Source organism: Solanum verrucosum, unplaced genomic scaffold (genome assembly GCF_900185275.1).
Source record: "Solanum verrucosum unplaced genomic scaffold, falcon-dt-bn FXZP01000084.1, whole genome shotgun sequence".
Classification (NCBI taxonomy): Eukaryota; Viridiplantae; Streptophyta; class Magnoliopsida; order Solanales; family Solanaceae; genus Solanum; species Solanum verrucosum.
The window spans coordinates 2,201,762-2,227,286 of record NW_026019846.1 but is presented as its reverse complement, the minus strand read 5'-3'; the positions used below and the strand labels follow the sequence as shown (position 1 = coordinate 2,227,286).

Below are 25,525 nucleotides of genomic sequence, written 5' to 3'. Positions count from 1 at the left end.
CCCACACGAAAACTCACATACCTACTAGGGATCACCCCCGACGATAATCCACGACGGAAACTTGTTGACCTCCTTTCTCCTCTTTCTTCTCTTCTTCTTCTTCTCCTTCTTCTCTTCTTCACTCTCAAGAACCCTAACTCTTTCTCTTCAAAATGGGACAAAAATGATCCAAAGATCATCCTAATACAACAATATGAGCTCAAAATAAATAATTTGTGAAAGGACCAAAATGCCCTTAAATTTCCGGATGGATTTCCCTTCCAACTGCCCAACTTCTACAGGGCATAACTCCCTTATACGAACTCGGAATTGAGCAAACTCAGTGGCGTTGGAAAGATGGTTCCAAGGGCTTCGCAACCATAACTGGAACTACTCCTAATTCATCCTGAGCTAGGAGTTACGACTACTCAAAGTTGGCCAAAAACTCATTGATTTCCACACTTGGCCAAATTTCCAGATTCGTCATTTTTCCAAAAATGACTATTTCCAAATTTCAAGCTCCTTCTAAGCCACTTCAAATTGTCGGATGTTACAAAAACATTGTTGAAGACAAAGAAAAAGAGGAATGGAAAATGAAAAAAGAAAAGCAGAAAAGGAAAATATAAAGGAAAAAGCATAATAGAGAAAAATAATTATTTTTTTATATAAAAAAGGTAATATTACGTGGGCGCGTGCATATCACTACTTGGTGTGAATTTGGGTGATCGATTAAGGGATCTATATTTCATTTTGAAAATGTCTAGGGGGTAATAGGACCCTCGTGAAGTATAAGTGTGTAGTTGGTAATCTGGTTATAGGTTGGGGGTGATTTGGCTATTTTCTCTTTATTATTTAATAATCATATTTCATCTTTTATCCTACTTTTTAATAATAGTTCTTCCCCGTACCCTACTTATCTTGTAGGTTTCTCACTCAAATTATGAATGGATGACATTATGTAATGGTGAAGACCGATACAATCTATCTAAACACTGCATTCATTAAAACAATATAGTACGATATAATACAACACATACAATACATTATGAAACAATTTGTAACAATCATCCAAACAAATTGTAACTCAATGTAATAAATTAGGGTATGGTAGAAGGAAAAAAATTGTTTTTTCAGAAAAAAATTGACACGTAAATAGGGATAGAGGAGTACTTGTCATTTTACAAATCCAATGCATAAATGACACTTTTCTTCCTATTTTACCCTTGAGAGTTATTAACCTTAAAAATATGCACTTGACCAACATAGAAAAACTAAATAAATAATTCATGTCCATCAGTTAAATTAATTAATCAAATTAAATAAATTAATTCATGTTCATTAATTGAAAACTTGACTGTACGAAAACACTAAATAAAGGTATAATGATAAACTTAGCTAATTTCTTAAGGGAAAAAATTGTTCAAAGTTCAAGATAGATGTTTGAATTTTTTTTCTTATATATTTTCTAGGAGATAAATTACTCTACTTGCAAAATTATATTTATGATTTCACAAAAAACAATAGTGGAGATATAGTTTAAATTATATTATTGAATGTTATAAATGTACATTATCTCATAAATTCAATTAATATAAAATAAAGAAAATATTTTTCTAGAAAATATAAAGTAATTAACAATCCATTAAAAAAATATTAAAAAACAATGAACATTTAAAAAATTCACTCATTTTAAACTTTAATTATTTTTCAATAATTTATTTAATACTCTATTGACTAAAGTCATCTCGTACACATTTCAACAATTATGATCCAGTGGGGCACCTCCCGTGGATAAACCGAAAACCCGACTCTGCGAACCTGTTACATTATTACATAGCGTTGACAACCCGAAAATCAAAATATAGAAAACCCAAAGGCCAAAAAGTTTTGTGTATCATTCCCCAAAAATTCTTTAAAATATAAAAAACAGAAGAGGAAACTCAAAGCATTTGCAAAAATGGAGAAGAAAGCTAATGAAGCTCTTATCAGCACATTCTGTGAAATCACTTCTTCTTCTAAATCCCAAGCACTTTTCTTCCTCGAAAGTCATAATTTCGACTTAGACTCTGCCGTTTCCACCTTCCTCGAAAACTCTTCACTTCCCTCCGCCGGCCCCGGCACCGCCGTCGTCGCCACCGATCCAGTATCTCCGTCCGACTCACAGTCCTACTGTCCTTCTCACTCTGAGTCTTCTTCTCCCTCCTCCCGCTCTCGCTCCCCATCTCCTCCTCCTCCTTCTCTCAGCTCGAAACGATTACGGAAACCTTCTTCTAATGCTTATAATTTGAGGTCCTCTAGACCTAGAAATGATGCCGCTGCGGCTGATGTTGCTGATGCTGTTGGTGGTGGGAGGAGAAGTCTGAGACGTCGACCTAGCACAGGGTTAGAGAGTAACTCCGATGAGCCGCAAGAAGCTAACACTGGTGGAGAGAAAAGGTAATTATCTTACATGTACCGGCTCTAAAGAGTTACAAAAAAGGAAAGTGTTCTTAATAGGTTCTAGTTTTTTTTTTAGAGAAAAATATTGGGTATTGTTTGTGAAAGAACTAATATATATATTAGAAGAAGATTAAAATATCTGGAGTACTATGTGTCAAGAAAGATTAAATGGATTAATTGAATAAGAATTATTAAAAGAAATCTATTATAATAAAGTTATTAGCAACATTGCATCTCAAAGAGTTAGAAGAATATGCTTCATAATTCTTTTTAAATTAGTTTTAGGCCTCCATTCGATTTTGGCCTTAGGCCATTAATGTGCTTGAGGTGCCCTTGATTACTTCATCATCAATTTGACATTCTACTTATATTTGTACAAGTGAAAAAATGTGAAAAAGTGGACTTGTATGAAATTAGATAGACTTATCAGAGTTTGCTAAGCATAACCTGTGAGGGATGGGATGATGACAACACTAAAAAACTGAATTTCATCACAACTCCAAAGTTAAGCATCCTTGGGTGACATAATTACTAGGGTAGGGGACCCTGGGAAGTCCTTTTGTTACGTATAGCCTCATAACTTATAAGACTTTATTTCGGACTAAATATGTGCCTTATTACACTACTTGGTAATCTGGATATGTGTGAAAACCCCGAGGATATCATATCCCTTGCTGATTTTATTTTTTTGGAGTTTGTAAAGGAGGTAAAGTATGAGTGAAGATGCGAAAATTCCCTTGACTTCAATTGGTTTAGGAATGAAGCATGGCTGATTGATTGATATTAATGGGAAAACTTGGGGCAGATGGCATCCTCAAGGGTTGCTTAGTAGTTGAGGTATGGGAGTAACAACTAGCGTCACTTAATTTGAGTCTATTTGCTCTAGCCTTGGTAAATTAAACCTGGTGCACCCAAGCTAGTTCGGACACCATCCATAATTTTTTTTGTTGGTGCAAATGACGTTAAGAACAATAACCTAACTCAGTATGGATTCATCATACTCTCTGGTTAGGGTACCCCTTCAAGGACAATCAGATGCATATCAACCTAACATGTGTACATCATAGTGCTTTGTAGTATCTGCTTTATTTCTAGAAGTGATGACCATTCACTTTATATTGGTTAAAATTGATATAATTTGGACGTTACTGGGCTAACACATTATGGGGTTTATTACAGAGTTCCTGGGATTGGGTTTGTGGTAGGATGGGTGAAGGGTCTACATTTGTAGCTTCAGGAGTTAACACAAACATCTCTGTCATCATTCTAATATTTACTAGTCTGGATTAGGGGCTGCTTCTCAGGGTATTACAATTTTTTCCTCTCATGGACACAATAATAGTTGCTACTCTCATACTAGTTAATTCTAAATTGTACTCATAGTTCTCCCGGTACATGATCTATTTGTGTTATTATTCTTTTGGCTCTTCTTTTTACCATGCTTTTGTTTTAAAACACAAGCCATTAACTATTCCAGATAGATAAAGAGGATCTTTTTGGTTGTGTGGTGTTTTCCTGCTTTTGTTGATGGATTAGGCCGAAAGGCCTCCTTTATAGACAAACCTATCACAGACTTCCATTTTCTTTCCCTAAACTAGCCAGTTATTCTAAGACCCCAAAGAGAATAAATGAACATAATAAATTAGCCAGAAATGATTTATTAAGACTCTGTTATGTGGTCTGAAAATGGTGCATTTACTGGGGCCATGGACTAATCATAGGAAAAATTGACTCCCTACTCCTTCATAACTGTATCTTGGGAAGTCTATACCCTGGGGGATTGCTGGAATTGGTTCTGAAATCCAACAGCTGGAAGAGAATCATGGCCTAGTTATTAAACATTGCTTTAGGGAGGCCAATCAGATAGCTGATAAAGTGGCATCCCTGAGTCATCAACTGTAGGATGCTTACATATGTACGCACTTCTTGACCTTACCAAGGCAAATTAGATGCCTTCTCAATACTGATAGATGGCAGATGCTTATTTCAGAATCTAAGCTCCATTGTCTTTGATCCACGTTGAACATCCTAGTTTCAGTAACACCTTTCAAGTTGTGCTTACTCTTTTGCTCATAGTACAGGATGCTAGAAATTTTTGTACATGTTGACTTTAACATCTTGTGAAGGGCGGTTAGGTTTGTCCCCCCTTCATCTAATTGTATCTTTTATTTGGTGGTAAAGATACAGAAGGGGATCTGTCAGCTCAGTAAGAACAAAAAACTTATAGAGCTAAGGAGCTGACAAAATCCAGGTAGTGATCTAAGTTATTTACAGGGAAAAGTTAGCCCAGCTAAAAAGGTTAACCAAACAACTAGCCATTGTCCAAGTAAAGCACGATACTTTAGGGGGAAGTTTAGTCTTCCGGACTAATTTCCAGGCCATAGATCATTCATCATCTTATTGGAATTTGGAGCTCAAGTGTTCATATCCTGCCTTGACTGTGTATAAACCTTTACCAGTTGAAGTCCCATTTTTAACTTATCACTGCTGTGAATGTTAATGTTGCAGTTCTCTAAGCTTTTGAGCTGATTCAATAACTCTTCCAATTCCCAATCTTGCAAATTTCTTCTTAGGTTCAGGTTCCAAGAGTTGACATCCCTGTACTGAGCAATAGAATAATTAGGATATATGGCGATGTTAAATATAGTTGGGAAGGCTTCTTTCAAAGTAGAGTCTCCTGTCCATTTGTCTAGCCAGAATCTGATATGGTTCCCATTCCTTACCTCAAAGTGAGTTTGTTTGAAAAAATCATCCCACAAGGTATTAATGGCCTTCCATAATCCAGTTCCGTAGGGAGTGTGGATTGTCTTGTACACCGCTGGGTGTTGCTGCCATGCTTAGCCACAATTACCTCTTTCCACAGACCAGCATCCTTCTAAATGAACCTCCAATGCCGCTTCATAAGCATACATTTGCTATGTATAGCAAGATCTTTGATACTAAGGCCACCAAGATGTTTGGGAAGAGTGACAAAAGGCCACTTCACAAGGTGTAATTTGTGAGATTCACTGTTGCCTTGAATGCCTTCCCATAAAAAGTCTCTCCTGATTTTATCTAGACGCTTCAAGACTTTGTTGGGGATTGGGAAGAGAGACATGAAATATGTTGGGATGCTATCCAAAACACTGTTTATTAGAGTCAAATCTTTCTCCTAGAGAAAGGTACTGCTTTTGCCATGTAGCCAATCTTTTCTCAAATAACCCCATTATATTTCCGTTGCTTCGTGTTTAGCCCCCAAATGTAGTCCCAAATAGATTGTTGGGAAATTGCCAATACTGCACCCCAAGATATCAGCCAGCTCCTCCAAATTTGGCACCACATTTACAGGGTAAATTACACTCTTCGACATGTCAATATGAAGGCCAGACAATGCTTCAAAAATCATGAGGGTGAAATTAAGGTTGAGAACTTGTGATTTTTCAGCACCACAAAAAATAAGTGTCATCTGCAAATAATAGGTGTGAGATGGACACATAAGTCTCACTGTTGGTTCCAACCCTGAAACTCTCCGGCCACTGTCCCTGTTTGGCTTTCTCAAGCATGCAACTAAGACCCTCCATAGCAAGGATGAAGAGAAATGGAGAGAGAGGATCCCCTTGTCTGATCCCTCTCATGAGAGAAAAGCATCCCACTGGACCACTATTAATAAAGGATGGAATATTCTTCACCAAAATAAATAAAAAATAAATAAATATAATAAAGGATGGAATATATCACAGTGGACATGCTGTATCTTATCCATTTTCCCCCGAACCCCATCTTTCTGAGAATTGAGATTAGGAATGACTCAGTTTATTTTGTCAAAAGCTTTTTCTACATCAAGGTTAAAAAGGATTATTTGGTGGTACTATATTGATGATTGTGAGTTAAAAAAAAGAGAGAAGATAGGAAGTATACTGAAAAATGTTTCCTTGTATCTGATCATTTGACTGGAGAAGTTAAAATGAAAAGAAGGTGATCATTACAAATCTATATCTAATCATGCAAACTTGATTTGCAAGGAAATGCATTCTTGGATAAAAGTTTTGGAGCAAGCAATTTTGTTCTGTTGTCCCTGGCTATGCTGTCATGCTTCTGCTTTTTACATTTCCCTGAGAGAATCTTATTGTCCATGGTTCCCGGTCATTTTAAATCACTCTCCTGTCCAAGTCACTTCTTGATTTTATCATCTCTTTGATTTTGATTATATCAGCAAGGTTAAGCAACATTTATATACTGAATTGGATTTTGCTGTGTTAGATATTGTTTCTGATAGTTCCCTTGTTGGAGGATTTTCATTTTTTTTATCTCATCCATAAATTATCAAGAGCATGTTGACATCCTTTCAATGCCTTCTAAAATATGCTAGTAAGTAGTAACTGACAGTTAGTTGGATCTGAATTTAACTGCTGGTTACTCTTTTCTTTTAACCCTTAGTCTGTTAGCTAGATTTCTATGTTCTATAACATGTATCGAAAGTCTAAAGATATTTTCTTATATTGATAAACCCTGAACAATATAGTTTTTCTGAAAGTACAAGATGCATATTCACTTTCATGTTGCTGATCAAAGTCCTTTGTGTAGCGGAATGCTTGTTCAAGATCCATCAAAAGAGAATGACGTGGATGCACTATTTAACCAAGCTAGACAATGTGCTGCTGTAGAAGGACCTTTGGAACACCTTCCATCTTCAGGCTCAAGAAGCTTTACTGGAGCTGCAAGACGACTTACAGAGGAGGCTGTGCCTTCAGTTCCTCAGCCACCTGAAAATGCTACCCATGCTATCACTTTTTGGCGCAATGGGTTCACTGTAGATGATGGTCCTCCACGGAGTTTTGATGATCCAGAAAATGCCTCTTTCTTAGAGGTAATATTAGCTTACATCACGATTTTAGCTTTTGATTTACATGCATTTGTTTGTTTTCATGGTTCCACATTTACTGCATGTTTTTTTTTTGTGATGAAGTAAGATGTATTAGAAAGGCATCAAGGAGATGCAAATTACGCACACAAAAACATGGTTAACTCCTGAGAACAAAAACATCTATTTAATCAGGGAGTTAACCACAAGCAAAAGAATGGTAGCTAAGCCATATTGAGGGAGCTAATGAAATCTAAGAGGGGTAATATATCATTTATAGGGGATAAGTTGCTCCAATGGAAGAGATTAATAAGGCAGTTGAGATACCATCAAAACATCTGAGATTCCTTTCCTTCCAAATACACCAAAAAATACATGATGGAATCATCTGCCTGGTCTTCTTGATGGGGCTATCAACTTCTCTAAGACTCCAACTTCCAACTACTTCTTTGACACTTTGTGGGAGAATCCAGTTGATACCAGCAATTGAAATAAACATATTCCAAAGAGCTGCTGCCACTGGACAGTGCAGAGACAAATGATTCACTGATTCCAGGTTATTGAGGCACATGAAGCATCTGTTTACTAGCTGAAGTTTCCTCCTATTTAGATTGTCCAGGGTTAGGATAGCATTCTTGAGGGTAGTCCAGGTGAAACACTTGATTTTAGGGGGTAGTCTAGTCTTCCAAATCAGTTTCCATGGCCACTGGTCTATCTTGCCATTTGAAGAGCACAACTTATGGTATCCTTCAGTGTGTATATTCCTTTTTCAGAGTTGCCCCATTTTAAGCTATCAGGCAAGTGAGGGGTCATCGAGGCTCCTTCTAGAATTCTGAAAAAATCAAAGAGCTCATTAAGCTCCCAGTCTTGAAAATTCCTTCTAAAGGGAGGTGCCCATATTCCACCTTCTCTGTTTTGAGCCACTGAAGAGTCTGTGTCAGAGGCTATCCTGTAAATAGCAGGGTGGGAGGCATTAAGTGGTTGATTGTTAAGCCACTTGTCTTTCCAAAATTTAACTGAGTTACCATCTCCAATCCTGAAGGACACCTCTTGGAAGAACTCCTCCCTTAGCTGGTTAATGTACTTCCAAGGTCCAACTCCATAAGGGTCTTTGTTCTGCTTGGTACTCCATTTGTCTTGCCTCCCATATTTGGCATTCACTGCCTCTTTCTAGATACATGTTGGTTCTTGAGCATATCTCCACCACCATTTCATTAAAAGACTCTTGTTGTGCTTCTTTAAATCTCTGATTCCCAGACCTATCCCTGCTTAAGAGTATAAATTAATGAAAGCCTTTGCTGTTCAACTTTCTTATACATTGATATATAATTCTACAGTTGAAACTGATGTAAAACAATGACAATAACTTCATTAAAAAAACAATAACTTTAATACAGTAAATTCAAGAGAGCACTGTTGGTGGTAGGGGTGTTCATGGTTCAGTTTAAGTTGGTTTTCACTAAAAGAAAACCATACCAATTAAGTCCTTTTTTAAAATATTAAAACCAAACTAAACCATTTAAGTCAATTTTCATTGGTACCATCCTTGTCGGGTTTTTGAGTTATTTCAATTTTTAAAAATATGTGACATATGCTGCCAAGTCAATTACAGTTTAGGAGAAGTTGTCATTTACCAAGTTTTCTTGATGATAGTTGAATTAAATGGTGATGAATAATTTAATGACTCAATGAAAGACAAGTTGTATTAAGCATAGAATAGATTTTTGGACTTATCAAATGGAACTATAAATCAAACTAGAATATAAAGACAAAGAAGTAAATTGTTGTCAAGGCAAGAACTAGACTGTAAATCAAGAGTGCAAAGATTAATATGTACAGTAAAATACATATATGTGTAATTATTATTTTTCAGTAGGTATTTGTATAGTCGATTGGTTCTTTTTTTTTGGTTATTTTTTTCTTAAAACCAAAACCAAATCATTTTTTTCTTTCAAACACAGAAACCAATCCATTTGACATATATCTTAAACAGCAATAACTCCAATCTAACAGATGAGAGGTAATATTCCAGAAACAAATATTCAAAACTTCGATTCATCGGTGAAATGGAAGGCAAAATCAAAATAAAACAACGTCAAACTGCCTCTCGAGAAACTTAAGCGGCCGCAGCAGTGCCCTTCTTCCTTGGAGCTGCTTCAGTTCCTTCTCTGAAGTTTGTCTTAAACCTACGGGGATCATTGCGGAGATACCTCATGTGACCAGTTCCAGTGGTCTTTCTTCTAAGTGCCTTGACGCTCCAGTTATATTTTCTGAGACGAGCAGCAGGGTAAGCACAAGCTGAACACGACTCTTCTGGATGTGGAAACTACGACGACCACATCTAACACACAGTGTGTGGGTCTTGTTCCTCCTCTTACCGAAACTTCCTGTTCCTTTTCCCATTTGTGCAGCTTTTCCTTGAGCTTCAACGATGTCTTGGCTAGAAAATTATACGAAAAGGAAGTAACCAAATCAAATTTTGTTGGTTTGATTTGTTTTTTTTTTTCATTTTAGAAAAAATCAAATCAGACCAAAAATATTGTTTTTTTTTACTTGGTGTGATTCAGTTCCCCAGGAACACCCTAGTTGTTGACCTCATTGATAGTAGACATAGAACTTTTAATCCAGTTAATGTGCAACCCGGATACCCCTTCAAACAGCACCAGGAAGTATTTCAGTTGGTCTTCCTCAGCTCCACAAAAAATCAGTGTATGATTTGCATACTGAAGATGTGTCACCTCCAAGCTTTCTGTATTTTCTCTAGCCACATCAAAAACCTTTTACCCATCCTCTCATATTTGCTGTCTTGAGCATATTATTCAGCCCCTCCATAGTAATTAAGAACAAGAAAGGGGACAATGGATCACCCGGCCTGAGTCCTCTTTGAGTTTGAAAAAACCCTGCAGGGGAGTCTTTGGGCAGTCTGGATCTTGTAGCATTCTACTCAAACATCCATTTTAAACTAGTTTATCTAATACCAGTATTCAACCTATGAAACACAAACACCACTTTCAAGAAACATAATTTTTACTGGGAGACCTTAAATCCTCTATGATTTTTTGATAAGTAAAATCCACTCGTGATTAGTATTTAAAAAAGAACCTCTGGAGCAGTTATATAACTGTTCATGCTTAGTACTTATCTATGTAACTTGAAAGCTGCTTTCAAGCATTACACCTTTCTAGAAATGAATGAAGAGGTTTGTTGTATGTTTTGGAAAATGTTCTGTTATTTAAATGAATTAAGAGACCGCGTCTCTTTTGGTCTGCATGCATAAGAACTGAATGAATCTATTTCTGTTTTTGTTCTTTAAGTGCTCCACATCGGTCTTTAGCTTTACAGTTATAATTTTTTAGTAAGTAATTTACATTTATGTTAATATAGTTATCATCTAACTCTCTACACAAACTCCTACTTACAAGGTAACAATTATTGGAATTTTTATCTGAAGGGAAATGTTGATTAGATAAACAAGCTAATGGACACTTCTCGATGAAGATCATCCTATTATTGTTTTTTTTTTTTGAACATTGGTAAAGTTGTATTCTTCAGCATTAAGGACATGACCTTCAAATTTTACAGCCCTAAGCGAAATTACAAGCTCCCTATTAATTCTATAATATAATTTGATCTACATCTTCTATGTAGAGTTGTTTACACCAAAAAAGTAAAGATACCAAACAATTCCATTTTACTTTGTGAATGAAATTAGATCTATCTTCAAAACATCTCCCATTTCTTTCCTTCCACACTGACCACCATATGCATGATGGTATTAGCTTCCACCACTTCTTTTGAGTCTTGCTACCCCTCCTTCTGATCCAACATTTAAAAAGATCAGAGGTGCGTTCTGGCATAGTCCAGCTATAGCATGTGATGTTGAGAAACAGCTCCCAGATCTGTGCAGTAATTTGCAATGTAAAAATAGGTGATTGTTTGTTTCCCCAGTCAAATTGCATAGGAAACACCTAGGGACTAGTTGCTTTCCTTTCTTCTGCAGCACTTCTTGAGTGAAGCAGGCTCTTTTGATGACTAACCAGGTGAAGCATTTCACTTTGGTGGGGGTCAATCCTCTCCAAATACTCTTCCAGTGATGATGGCAGCCTCTAACCCCAACTTGTATGCCTTTCTTGTAAGCACTGTTTACTATGAATTTTCCATCCTTGTTGTGCTTCCAAATAACTCTATCTGGTGCATTTGTTACTAGATTGGTTCCCCCCCAATTTTCCCAGGAAAGAAGCCACTCTATCTACTTCCTAGTCATTCAATAATAGCCTTCTGAAATATAGGTCCCAGCCTTGTCATCCTATTATTGTTAATTTATTAGAGAAGATAATCTGGGCCTAATTGAAGTCTTGAATTCCTTAAAGATCGTAACCTCTTATTGGATGGAGCTGATAAATAATATTTGAGTCTCTTAGCCGATTTATTGTGTCCTTGCATGTGATAGGCTTCCATTTTTTGTTAATTTCATGTTGATGTATGCTGTGCCATGTACAATTGTAAACTTTCCACTCCCACCCTTGCCCCGCAACAAATAAAGAATTTGTAAAGCGTAAAAACAGGATTTACATTTTCAAAAATGTTTTCTCTCCTTGAATCTAAACTTGTAGTTCCTCTTTGACATAGTGGATGAAATTTTATCGGTAATCAGTGTCATAATCCAAGATTTTCCTTGAATCTTATCTTTTAACAAGCATCCTATGTTGAAGTTGTAGAAATACAGCAACATTGTATTGTGATCTTCTTAAGCCTTAAAAAACTTTTTTCTTTTCTTGCTACTTTAAAGCAGTCTATCATAAAAGGAGGATTTGAGATTCATCCTTTTTTGAACTTGGATCAATAAAATGACCCCGTATTGTTGGATGTGGACCAATATCTGATGTAATTTCAGATTCTTGTTGCAAGGCAGAACCACCACTACACCTGAACTGAGCTTTACGCGGTGGCACATACATTTCTCATTGCATTCTACCTATTTTTTACTCTAGAAAAACAACAGTAAGCACTGGTTGATTTTCTAGGCTTTTTTATTCTTTTCTTTCAAGAAAACTCAATCTGTTTCCATAATGGATCAGGACGGTGCTCTTCCCCTCCAAGACGCTGCTCTTAATGTGAATGTTCCACTGAATTTGTTTGGATTTATCGGCGTTGCTGATCCTGCGAGAAACATGGTCGCTGAACGCGATCAAGAAGCTCAAAGAGATCGGGTTGTTGCTATTGCCCACTGCCCCCGGTTTGAAGCTAGAAGTTGTCTAGCTCCTCCTTTCCGCGGTCTTACTGACCCGAACATCGAGACTGCTATCTTGGCTTCAGCTTCCAATTCCCTATTTCCGGGGAATCCACCTTCATCCCTTGCTTTATCTCAGTCCTCTACTACCTCAATCAGATGGACCATTTAATGGTGTCCACTAAACGTTGGACAGACAACTGCATGGGCTGGGTTCCCCCCTACTCTCAGATCTACATCTCCATTTTGCTCTACATCCAAGTGATCAGAGCGATGGATTCTGCAGGAATTTTCCGCTTTGGCTCTAGACTTCCAATCTTCTTGAGAGAATTTGAAACTTTGTTTCCCTTTACTAATCTGTGGATTCCAGGCCCTCTGGTCTCTGCATTCAAGAATTTATCTTGCTTTTGGCCTAGTGCCACTGGTCAGTTTGGCAATGTTTCTCCCTCTCTGCTTGCCACTCCCGAGTGGACCCAGGCTAATAGATTCTCCTTTGGCAATAGATTTGCTTCGCACCTTCCTAACATCAGTATCTTCATCTCCCGTCTCCATTCCATCTGCAGCATCGCTACCAGGCCAGCTGTCACTGAACATTTGTTTTGCAATGATGTTGATGGCCCAAGATTTATGGCTACACTTTTTAGCCAAGCTTGTGTGCACGACGAAAATGAACTGATCAATGTCGCTTCTCCAGGAGCTTCATTAACATATGCCGGCGGTCTTCGCCTTTGGCAAAATGCTGCTGCAAACCTCTCCTTTTATGATCTTCCATCTCCCTTGGATATCAGCGTCGATCATGTTGAAAACGACTGGATCTCTGCCTTGACAATGAACAATAGTTCATCTTGGCTCGGTCCACTAGCTGCTATGATGGCCAAGTACTGCCAATTTTGGAAAGGCTCCTGTTCCCTTGCTGATTGCTCACCAGATGGCTCCGCCACCGGTTCAGTCCGCTGTGTGGCAACCGGTGGAACCAATGTGTTCCAGGGTCCTGTCTGGACCAATGAAACCGGTAGTCACAACAACTTCCAGCACGGAAACGCCAACCAAGTTGGTCACTCACCATGCGCTCCAATCTACACCTCATGTTTGATGCCTCCACCACCATCCACGATATTCCAGATGCTCATGTCTATCCTGCTCTGACTTATCACTTCAACCTCTCCCCCAACGATGCTGGTCGTACTGTCCTCAATGAAGGTCCATTTTGGGACGTCCACCCCCCTGCCTTTTAGAACAGTGGAATCCAAGTGTATCAAGGTGTCACACTCACAATTGCTCGAGACTACCATTCTGATACGTGTATTGACTCAGAGCACCAGTGAAGTGCTCGCCCCCACCACCTTCCTTTTGTTAATATTTTAGGCTACTAGAGTATGTTGTTCCTTCGCAACATTTCTGGTTCTTTTGTTGTCTTTTGCTTTGATTTTTCTTTATCTTTTATTTGATGTAATGAAAAGTTTATTCTGAACAAGCAATAGAAAAATATCCTACTCAGGACTTGATATAAAGTTCATGAATGCAGAGTATTCGGAAGTCTGAATGTCCGAAAGAACTTGAGCCAGCAGATAGGAAGACACATGTTCATTTTAATGTCACAAGGAGTGAAGAGGACTGCCCAGTATGTCTCTTTAAAATAATAGCGAAGGGTCTCAGTTTTACTCATGAAACATCTGCCCTTAACAAAATCTCTTTCCTTTTTTCTCTGGGGTCGTATTTGCAGGTACCAGAGAAGCGCCATGTTTCATTTCAGGGTGTGAGAAGAACTTCGGGTAATACCAGCAATGCTGCGGCAGTAGAGTCAACCGTTGTTGTCTCATCATTCACTGCAGATCCAGCCCCATCAGTAGGCCTAGTTGTTGATCAGATGCAGCCTTCAACTTCAATTCAAGTTAGGTTAGCAGATGGCACACGGATGGTTTCACGGTTCAACTTCCAACACAGTATCAGAGATATCCGAGGGTTTATTGATGCATCAAGGCCCAGTGGATCCAGGAGCTATCAACTACAGACAGTGGGTTTTCCTCCCAAGGAACTTTCTGATCTCGACCAGACAATAGAACAAGCTGACCTAGCCAATTCAGTTGTGATCCAGAAACTTTAGTTACATCTCTAAACTTATATATACGAGTGTTGGGGGGTGCATTAATTTCCTTGAGGCATCCTGTTTGAATACCCTCTAGAAATCGTTTGAGATGCATCTATAAATTCCTTTTAGTTTTCTTCTTTGCTGCAACTAAAATGAACATTGGCTTAAACTGACTATAGAAGCTAGGTACCTCATCATATAAAAACTGTTCAGGTTCATCATATAAGGAGAGACAATAGCTCATCCTTCAACCAAGATAGCGCACTTTACTCCCCTTGTTTGTTTAGGACTGGATAATTGGAGCATGAATAAATATAATATGGTGTCTAACATTAAGTAAACCAAGAATTGCATAAAGTTTAAAACTAATAACACTTCAGCTTATAATGTGAACTAAACTTATTTCCTTAACTAATATTGCTCACTAAGTTGTACGTCTGAGTCATACTAAGTTGTCTTATTCTCTTTGGAGAGACATTTGTAAAGCAATCTTGTCATGAGTGTGCAATATTATTGATGTAGTAAAAGTGTACATTGTGTTAAATAGTCTTCTCATGTAGAGTGAACATAGTCTTTTACGTCACATCCCAAATAGTATTGTGCCGCATCAAACAACGTAATCCTTAGAAATTGATCCTCATCAGTGACATCAATTTTTAACCAATATCTAAAACACATTTGAAGATTTAATCAGTGTGACTTCATTTATTTGATAGTTATATGTTAAACTCATTTCAATATTTAATCAATAACTGTTCATTTATTTGGTGGAGTAAGTAATATTTGTTCATATTCATTTGTGTAGTTTACCTCTCCTCATAATCAATATCATCAATGCCACAGTAGGTACAAGTTGCACTACTTTTTATAATAGTAACTCGCCTGTAGCATTTCTTGCAACCATGATACCATGGGTCTGTGTTATTGTCAATGCCCGTAGCATTGAACTTATAGTACATGTCCTATACGTAAATTAGGAAAATTACTTAATTATGTTTTAAACATATAATTTGAGTACACGTTGGGTTTTGCAGAGGTTAATACCTTCACAATGGCAAGTGAACCGTTTAAAATATTGGTAATTTTCACTTGGCGGGCTGTTTGCATTAGTCTACTTGGCATTAGACTTATGTCAATCTTTTGTGCCTTCATGCTGTCATTCCTATAATTTAAAAGTTATGAATATAAAACATCAAAGACGTAGCATGTAGGTTATGAATAAGTGCGAAGAAATATGTGTTACTTACCATTGTTGGAAATTGTTGGCCTTTTCAAATTGTGGATTGATTAGCAAACTACTAATAGGAATCGTGGAAAGGACAAAATCCCCTATTTTTCCAGGAGTAATTAATTCAATGAAATTTTTATATAGTTTGAAACTTGATTCAAATATATAAATTGAGGAGATTTATACCTTGGTATATGGAGGATTTCACATCACAAAAGACAAGCACTGGTTTTTTACTTTCAAGGGTCTGTAACATTTGTCCTTCGATTTTAGCAAAATCTCCCCATAAAGTCATGACTTTTCGATCATACCCATATATGTAAAAAAAAAGGACATCTTTATGATAAAAGTTTAATAACGTGAAATATTTATATGAAGGATGCATAGAAAGTGTAAAGTTACCTGTCGTTTGTAGCGATTATTTTGCGCCTTATGCTTCGTCTTTCTCCATTTAGTGATTTTACTTTGAGTAAAATATAAACCACATCTAAAAAAAATATATTATTAAGTACAGATTTTGTTTATGGGTCTAATACACAACAAACATGTAGTGAAATTTACCGAACAAACTCCCATTAGTCAGTTTTTCAGCTTCATCAAAGGAAATAAATCCATTTGAAAATTGTTGAGTCTTAAATTACCTTTTATCCTCAACGACCTCTGTTTTGTTCATGAATGCTACTTCGAGGTCATTATGCATAGATAAGAAGTATTGTTTAGCTCCATTTAACTTTCCATTTATAATGTAGTAACTTTGATTAAGTTAAAAAGAGTTGTTCCACGCATGAACATCTTTGTTGAAAAGAGTTGTTTGCATTTTTGTTCCCTGTGTAAGACTCATAATCATTAGACTCTCAAAAGAAGCCAACATATTAAGTAATCAATATAATAAAAAATTAAAATAGAGTTACCTCTTCGTCGACGAATATTAGTTGCCAACGAATACCTTCACCATTTGCATTTTTGTACTCTTTTGTTAAGCTCCGTCGAATGACTAAGACTTTAATTGCCCATTTTGTTGCATATTTCTTCAACTTGCTAATAAGTAGGCATTGGTTCTCAAGCTCTTCTACACTTGTCATTGTATGACTGTAGTAGCTAGGATGTACTAATACAATATATTTTTGTGAAGTAAATGTGATGTATTTCTATCTAATAAGTATATTTTAGATCAAACAAAAAAGATGTTCAAGAATATAATATTTACCAAACATATACTAATTCTTTTTTTCTTTTTTTTTTAATTTTAAAAGTGAGCAACTTCAACTAACGATAGTATAAATATCACGTTAATTGAAGCAAGTAAATATAAGGTGGAGAAGTGTTACCAATTTTGGTGGTGCCGAAAGCAAGAAATCCGTTAAAAGTATTACATCATGAAGATATAGTAAATGTAATTTCAAATTGAAATAAATTAATACAAACGAAACAAATTACTGTAATGGAAGTATTACAAACGAAACGACTTCAAAACAGAAAAGTCTTTGGCTGACAATCTTTTGACTTGTTATGGCAATAGCTTTATTTTGTTCATCATTGGAATGTTGTGCATCTACTTAGGAAATATGTTTACTTGCCTAATAATTGATTCTCAAATAACTAATCTGCTAAACGATATTTTGAAGTTCAACATATTTGGTTAAACAATCAATAAGGAAACTCATTTAGGCAAGAATCTTTTTTTAACAAACTACCAAGATTATGAATTGCTACTCGCAATCGACAAGGTTCTGTATCTAACCAGAACTAACAAATAAGAATGATAATTTGTTAAAAGCTTATTTTTATCTCCACAAGATATAAAACAACCAAGTTAAACAAATAATGACCCATCGAAACAATCGAAATTTGGATCAAAGAATCAGATAGTAACTAAGATATCCTTAATATGAACACTCATGAATATTTAAGGCCTTTGGAAAGAAGCTTCTATTATTTATTGCTACCAACAATATAGTTTCCAGGGAATATAGAAACTTCTCTATATGACCTCTAAAAAAAAGTTAAACATAATGCCAATGTAACAACTCCAATTTCACAATAGAAACATTCAAATACTATAGTCATTAAACTCGAAGTTACAACGGAAAATGAAATTAACAAAGAAAACTATTGTAGAAGATAACTAGTAGGGAGATAAGAAGCATAGACTCAAAGAAAGGGGATGAGAGGACTAGACATTTTTCTCAACAATTTGCGTAATCCCTAAATCACATACCACTACCCTTTTTGATGAACCGTTCCCACACCCACTTCTCAACCCGGATCCCAAATTAACCTGACCCTATTACTTGTTCTCGGCCCAGTAGCTCTTGTCATCCCAATAACTACTTTCGTGACCTTGTTATCTACATCGGGCTGGACTTGGTTCATAACAATACTCTAGTCCTTAATAAGAACCTTGCCCTTAACGTTCGAGTCAAGAACAATGTTAGTAGCGCACTCCCTACCAATTATAGCCAAGACCAATTGTGCAATGTTGGCAAAATATAGTATGCTATCTTTTATACTTCCTGCAACAACCACCAACCTGGAACAATATAAAGTATGGTCTTCTCATTACCAAAGCCCTCAAGTGCAAACAAGCTCTTTCCAAACACAATTGTAGTGTAAACTTTAGCACCCATAAATTATGTAGCAAATGTAACAAAAGTTGAATACTTGAAAGTAGAGCAAATGACCAAAGAAGCAACCACGCCACTGATATGTGCCATGTTCGCCAAGAGAGAAACTTTTTGCTTGCTACATACCTTGCAAAGACGTGCATAATAATGTCGACGAGTAGAAGCACTTGCATTAGTAGCAATTAACTTTGTTCTAAACAATGTGTCACATATCTCTAGTTGCTTGCAGTCGCTATAACCAGTGCTCGCATCCAAACCAACAAGATTGAGTGCTAAAAGAAGCTCCAATAAATTTATGAATTGTTCAGATGCAGTAGTACCTACATGTTTCCGCTTAAGACGACAAACTTGTTCACCCCACAATGTAACTACTAAAACATAAGTAGAAACAAAACTACTATTTCGAAACATATTCTCGTTGGCAACATAGGATAGAGGAATATCACGTGTACCGGGATCAAATGGACGATTTGCAAAGGTGACAAAAAGAACGAAACCTGGAAAGGAATAAGAAACAGGTTGGAGAGTCATGTAACATTCAAAACCATCGTTTGGCGAAAGGCTGTATAGAACTTTAGTGAGAATATTGCACACAACATAAGGAGAACTCAAAGACATCCATTATTTGTTTTGCCTTCGTACAACCCTCAATTGGTACTCTAAAATCCGGCACAAAAATTTTGCTGACACAATAAATTCGGAGATTTCCACCTTGTCATCGCAACTGTGAAATTCTTTTACTAAAATGCCACACTTATACTCCATACAAGAATAATCAAGATGATCCCCAATATGCTCAGTTACCCATAAACATCTATCAAAATACATGGCGTTAAAGGTTTCAACACCCATTTCAACTCCACCTAACTGCTCCCAATTCGATAACTTTGCAAATAAACAACTCCAATTGTTTTTAACTGCTTCAAACACTCTTAGCACCTCCACACGGTCTCTAGAACCTGTGATAGCCCAAAACTTGGAACTAATTCCTGGATCCCGAATAGAAATAATTGATTCATTATCAAATAGAGGTTTAGCAAGTTTGACAGTGGGATGAATGTTAGAAACTGACTCAAAAAGCTGAAATGTGTCCATCACGAGTAAAAGATTGAATACAAATGTCGCAAGGTGCAATTGATGAACTTGAAGGCTTCCACCAGAGGTTAGAATGAACACATTCGCACCGGGATCATAAGGGAATTGATCTAAAGAATATTGATCACTGATCGTGGAATCAAAATGACTGACAAATATTTTAATGATCTCCTTGAAATCATCCACAACCACAAAAATGTTTGGGTTTTGTCCTGATTTTCTTACCTTATTTGAAGTTTATTATTTCCTAAAAGAAAAGACAAAATATTACCATAAATATTTTTACTTTTCATGAAAGGAAAATATATTTTTCTTTCATAGTTGGTTTATTCTTTCCTTAGAGGAAAAGTTTGGAGATCTATAAATTGAAGATCCCTATTCTCGTAGTTGAACACAATAGAATTCACAATGTAGTCGTTTAGAGACTTTTGTTTATGGGGAGATTTTCTCTCTACAATTTTAATGTCTTTTTATGAGTTTTTAATTATGTAGGCCAATTGGATAATAATATTATGTCTTTTAGTATAGTTTTATGTGTAATCTAATTTATCAACTTCTGATTTGCAATTGTAAGCTTCCGCATAATGTCATATTCACTTTCATAACTCAATAAGTGGTATTAGAGCACATGGTTCAACGATCCAATGGAACGAGATTGAAAGTTGGCTTAAGTGGTTTCAAATCAATTTGAATCAACGTGATGATAATGAAGATTTTTGTACTACTACATGTGGATAAAATTTTCAAATATATTTTCAACAGTATCCTGCTGCTCCATTCTTTAAAATAAAATCAATTTTCAACTCATGCTTACTTTAGAGCATGAACTCTATTTTTCAACCCTTGCAAACTTTAATGCTCGGGCTCCACTTTTAATTCATGTATTTTTACTTTTAACACATGAGCTCTACTTTTAACTCATGCATCTTACTTTTAACGCATGAGCTCCACTTTCAACTTATGCGTATTACTTTTAATGCATGAGCTCCACTTTCAACCTTGCTCATAACTTTTAACGCAGGGCTCCAATTTTTAAATCATGGTAAGCAACAGTGATACATGAAGATTTTGTGAAGAACAAAATTATGAAGCATATGAAAAAGGCAGATAAAGTTTTGTCAAGAAAATCCAGTCAAAAGGGGAGATTTGTTAGGGTTTTGCCATGATTTTCTTACCTTATTTGAAGTTTATTATTTCCTAAAAGAAAAGACAAAATATTACCATAAATGTTTTTACTTTTCACGAAAGGAAAATATATTGTTCTTCCATATTTGGTTTATTCTTTCCTTAAAAGAAAAGTTTGGAGATCTATAAATTGAAGATCCCTATTCTCATCGTTGAACACAATAGAATCCACAATATAGTCGTTTAAAGACTTTTGTTTATGAGGAGATTTTCTCTCTACAATTTTAATGTCTTTATATTAGTTTTTAATTATTAAGGAAAATTGGTCATATCATATAATACTATTATGTCTTTTAGTATAATTTTATGTGTAATCTAATTTATCACCTTATGATTTGCAATTGTAAGCTTCCGCATAATGCCATATTCACTTTCATAACCCAACAGAAAGAATAATAATTTGCGGAGCCAAGAAATGTGATAAGCATACCAGAACCAGGATCAAAGGGAAATTCTAATTTGAATTGAGCAGGTGGAAATCGATACAATGATAATGAAAGTTTAGTAGGATCGAGTTCACTTAAATAAGCAAATATACCATCGCTGGAACTACAGTCTAAGAGCATACAAAGGAGTGCAAACAACATTTCATCAAACTTGACAAGGTTACTGGAATAACACCTAACAGTGGAAATTGTGTGAAACCTTTCGTTGAACACCTGTGTTTCAAGTTTGACTGCATCATTCTTTATTGAATTGACAACTTCCATGTCAATATCCCTATCAGGTATTTCAACGAACACCTTGTATGTGGATATTCTTGAGACCTCCTCTAATGTTCCACCAGTCACCTCCTCTAACGGTCCATCGTTCAAATCAAATAGGAGGTCAGATAAAAGAACCTGCGTATGTGTTTGGACAACACAAACCTGAAGTAAGGGTTGAATACACTTATCAACAGTGTTTGTATGAAAGGCCATTAAATCCTCAAAGACGGGAGATGAATCATCAAAAGACAAGGCTAAATCCCCGTTATCGTTGTAAGATGAGTCCACATCTGGAGGCACCGGATCTGCAATGACTGATTGGGAGTAAGTGGATAATGCACGTTGGACATTGTCGAGTTTGTAGGGTATATATGAGACGTTATCGTCTAACTTCTGCATCAGATCTAGGGCGTTGACAGTGTCATTGATTTCATTGGCAAAATGCAGGGCTAATTTGTCGGTGAAATGTTTCCAGTCAAAAAATTGGTTGTTGCGATACAACCATTGGAACCAATCATAAGCAGCACCATCGAGATAAAAATGAGTAATAGGTAGCCATTCCTTTTCGGAGAAACCAAGATATGTGAAATACTGCTCCGCTCTAACAATCCACCCAGTTGGGTTGCCGCCGCTAAATCGATCAAGTACCATCAATGCCATTGGAGTACGATCGATGAAAGCACTAATGTAACAAATCCAATTTCACAATAGAAACATTCAAATACTATAGTCACTAAACTCAAAGTTACAATGGAAAATGGAATTAACAAAGAAAACTATTGTAGAAAATAACTAGAAGGGAGATGAGAAACATAGACTCAAAGAAAGGGGATGAGAGGACTAAATATTTTTCTCAACAATTTACATAATCCCTAAATCACATACCACTACCCTTTTTGATGGAACCATTCCCACGCCCACTTCTCAACCCAGATCCCAAATTAACCTGGTCCTATTACTTGTTCTCGGCCCAATAGCTCTTGTCAGACCAATAACTACTTTTGTGACCCTGGTATCCACATCGGACTAGACCTGGTTCATAACAACCAACTAAAATTATGATTAAGGAGGATAAATAGAAAATGTTGTGACATACACATACAAGGAAGCTAAAAAGCAACTTTCAGGGAAAATTCAAAAAAAAATTTAGTTTATCTCCAGGATAGTTCTCAAGACATTCAAGTTCACCACATTTCTCTTTCTTTCAGCATGCCTCTAGGATCTAAAATTTCAATTAATATGATTGATTAAGGATTTAAGTGTCTTCAACATAGAATTGAATACAAAAGCTACATTAAAGCTTGGATTTCTCTTCGGTAGATCCAATAATATAGCTATTCCCGCCATTGAAGGAGTTATTCAGAAACTTGTATTCTATTCAATAAATCAAGAAATCCTATATTTTTTTTAGATTAATATTCAAGATTCAACACCATAACCAAATTCTTGATTTTGCACAACATCACATATGAGCTAAAATGAATAGTCCTTTTGGATTTACAGCAGAAAATAAGAAATAGGGTAAAAAGAACAAACTACAGTGCAAACCACTGTTTTCATGAAATAAATGACATCTTCACACGACAACCTTTGCATTTAAATAGATTATACACCACTTGCACGTCTATGCGTAGAAGTAGCCAAGAAAACCTGAGTATTACAATATTTTACAACAATTGAGACAAAGCAATAATACTTAAAGCATACTATTTCTTTAACAAATTTACCATATGTTCTTACACCAGTGATCCTGTGAAGTGTTGGGGTAACTTCAGTCTCTTTTACTGTTGAAGATGGGTTATCTGAAAGATTTTTGATAAAATGTCGAAGCTAAATGCTTGTAAGCAACAACTCTCAGACCATACAATTACCTTTTTTGAGTGAGTTTGTTCTGTTTAGGTGTGGCCACTTTTTAGTAGTTCCTTAATTTCCATGAGTTCTGTTCTTTCTCTTTTTTATTATTGTCTTGTCCAACAAGCGAACGTGCACCTCGACTAATTTCACACATGCGCCAGGAAACTAGATCTATTCACAAAAGCTTTGGACAAATAGGAAGAAATCACCAAGTACCTTTGTCTCCCATTGGGACACCCTTGGCAAGTTTTGTTCTTTCTTTTCACCTTTCTCTAAGATTTATAGGGATAGGAGGGTATGGGTAGTTGTCAAGTCACTAATCTAACAATTCTATAGAGTGGAATGGGAATTGATTCGGGTCAAGAGGGATAACATCTTCCGTCCTTTTAGATGGTTCTAAAAGTTGTGCTTTTGGACCTTCCATAGATTTATATTCACACTTGAAAAGTAAATAAAACAAGGGGATGGAGTCAACATACTTTATTAAAAATGATACAGATTTTCACGACAGTCGTTCCTACTTTGACTCAGAACTCCACTTATTTATTTACCTTCTAAATCATTCAGTTTTATAGCAACTTCTATCGGTCATCTATCCACTTACTAAGCTATCATAGCTAACCCATTTGGTAGGGAATATTTACAAAAAGCAGACTCAGGAAAATTAACTCAACCTCAGGAGATGTTCCATATTTTGCCACATCCTATTTGGGGTGAATATGGTTATCCTACTAAAAAAGGACCAGGTTAGATTGCTGATCCAACAACTTGGAATTGATGTTGGAAGGCTATCACAATCCCTTTTATTTTTATCAGGTTTGGACTAATTTAAGTTATATGTGCAGACTGTTAGACAATATAAAGAATCTTTTACACTATTAGTATAGTTTAACGCGTGAAATTAATGATGCGACATGTTTATTGAAAGATCCAGGCAATGCACTAGCAAGAAGGAAGTGGAGTTCAATTGATTTGGGAACTGAAATATTTAGAGATGCTAATCAAGTGGCAGAATGGACTGTTAGTGATTTTGACATTCTTGTACCCAAGAACACAACGTCCCACTATATTATGAAGTCTCTCACTCAGATACCCTTAACCTATCCTTTGGGTAGTTTTGAAATAGAATAATTAGTATGTGCATTTAGACAATGCTTCCACAACAAAGACTCCAGCTTTAGAACAGGAGCTCACAATTTAATTTGATTTAACAAAAATAACAATATCAAGAAAAGAACGACTCAAGATAAAGATAATGAAATGAAATAAGCTAGATAAAGACATAGACAGTAAACAGGGAAAACAAAGCAACTCTTGATAAATAAAGAGGAGAAAATTTTTACCTGACAATGATGTATTTGATTGAGGCACAAAAAAGAATAGCAAATTAATGGACAATAACATGTTATTGGAGACATTTATATAGATAAGTGAAGTATCTGAAAGGTTTTGGATCAGCTGAACTTGAGCGTCGGAAAAAGGCTGTCGCATTGATTGAGGAGGTTTAGCAGTAACTATACGTTTCTGTTACAATGATTGATGAGGTTGAGCAGCAACTATACGTTTCTAGAGATTTAAATTAGGTATGAGATTATCAGCAAATTTAATTTTTAATAAATTAATATTAAGTAATACTGTAGGGTCCTTTGGGTAGTTTTGAAATAAAATAATCAGTACGTGCATTCAGATGATGCTTCCACACTAAAGACTCTAGCTTTAGAACATGTGCTCACAGTTTAATTTGATATAACAAATATAACAGATTCAAGAAAAAACTGACTCACGATAAAGAGAATGAAATGAATAAGCTAGATAAAGACATAAACAGTAAACATGAAAACATAGCAGCTCTTGATAAATAAAGAGGAGAATTTTTTTTTACCTGACAATGATGTATTTGATTGAGGCACATAAAAGAGTAACAGATTAATGGACAATAAAATGTTGTTGGAGACATTTATATAGATGACTAAAGTATCTCAATAGGTTTCGGATCAGCTGAACTTGAGTGTCGAAAAAAAGTTATCGCACTGATCGAGGAGGTTCAATAACTATACGTTTCTGTTATGGTGATCGATGAGGCTCAATAACTATACGTTTCTGTTATGGTGATCGATGAGGCCTGAGATTATCAGCAAATTTATTTTTAATAAATTAATATTTAAGTAGTACTGTAGGGTCCTTTGGGTAATTTTGAAATAGAATAATAAGTACGTGCAATGATGAGTGAAGTATCTGAAAATGTTATGGATCAG

General features: G+C 36.0%; 1 protein-coding gene and 1 pseudogene across 1 annotated transcript; one reads left to right on the top strand and one right to left on the bottom strand.

Annotated features, from left to right (window-relative positions):
* The first annotated feature begins 1,900 nt into the window (after positions 1–1,900).
* Positions 1,901–14,710, top strand: LOC125816817 (plant UBX domain-containing protein 4-like). Its single transcript, XM_049496441.1, has 4 exons — positions 1,901–2,415; positions 6,982–7,264; positions 14,014–14,109; positions 14,212–14,710. The coding sequence occupies exons 1-4, from the start codon at positions 1,937–1,939 to the stop codon at positions 14,590–14,592; spliced, it is 1,239 nt and encodes a 412-aa protein (XP_049352398.1). The 5' UTR covers positions 1,901–1,936; the 3' UTR covers positions 14,593–14,710.
* LOC125816881 (60S ribosomal protein L37-like) lies at positions 9,210–9,718 on the bottom strand (annotated as a pseudogene).
* Positions 14,711–25,525: the final 10,815 nt, after the last annotated feature.

Excerpts from the sequence above, each read along its gene's own strand:
- LOC125816817 (XM_049496441.1), top strand. The coding sequence starts at position 1,937 with ATGGAGAAGAAAGCTAATGAAGCTCTTATCAGCACATTCTGTGAAATC. Across the intron at positions 2,416-6,981 it reads AACACTGGTGGAGAGAAAAG|CGGAATGCTTGTTCAAGATC; the intron begins GTAATTATCTTA and ends TCCTTTGTGTAG. Across the intron at positions 14,110-14,211 it reads GGAGTGAAGAGGACTGCCCA|GTACCAGAGAAGCGCCATGT; the intron begins GTATGTCTCTTT and ends TCGTATTTGCAG.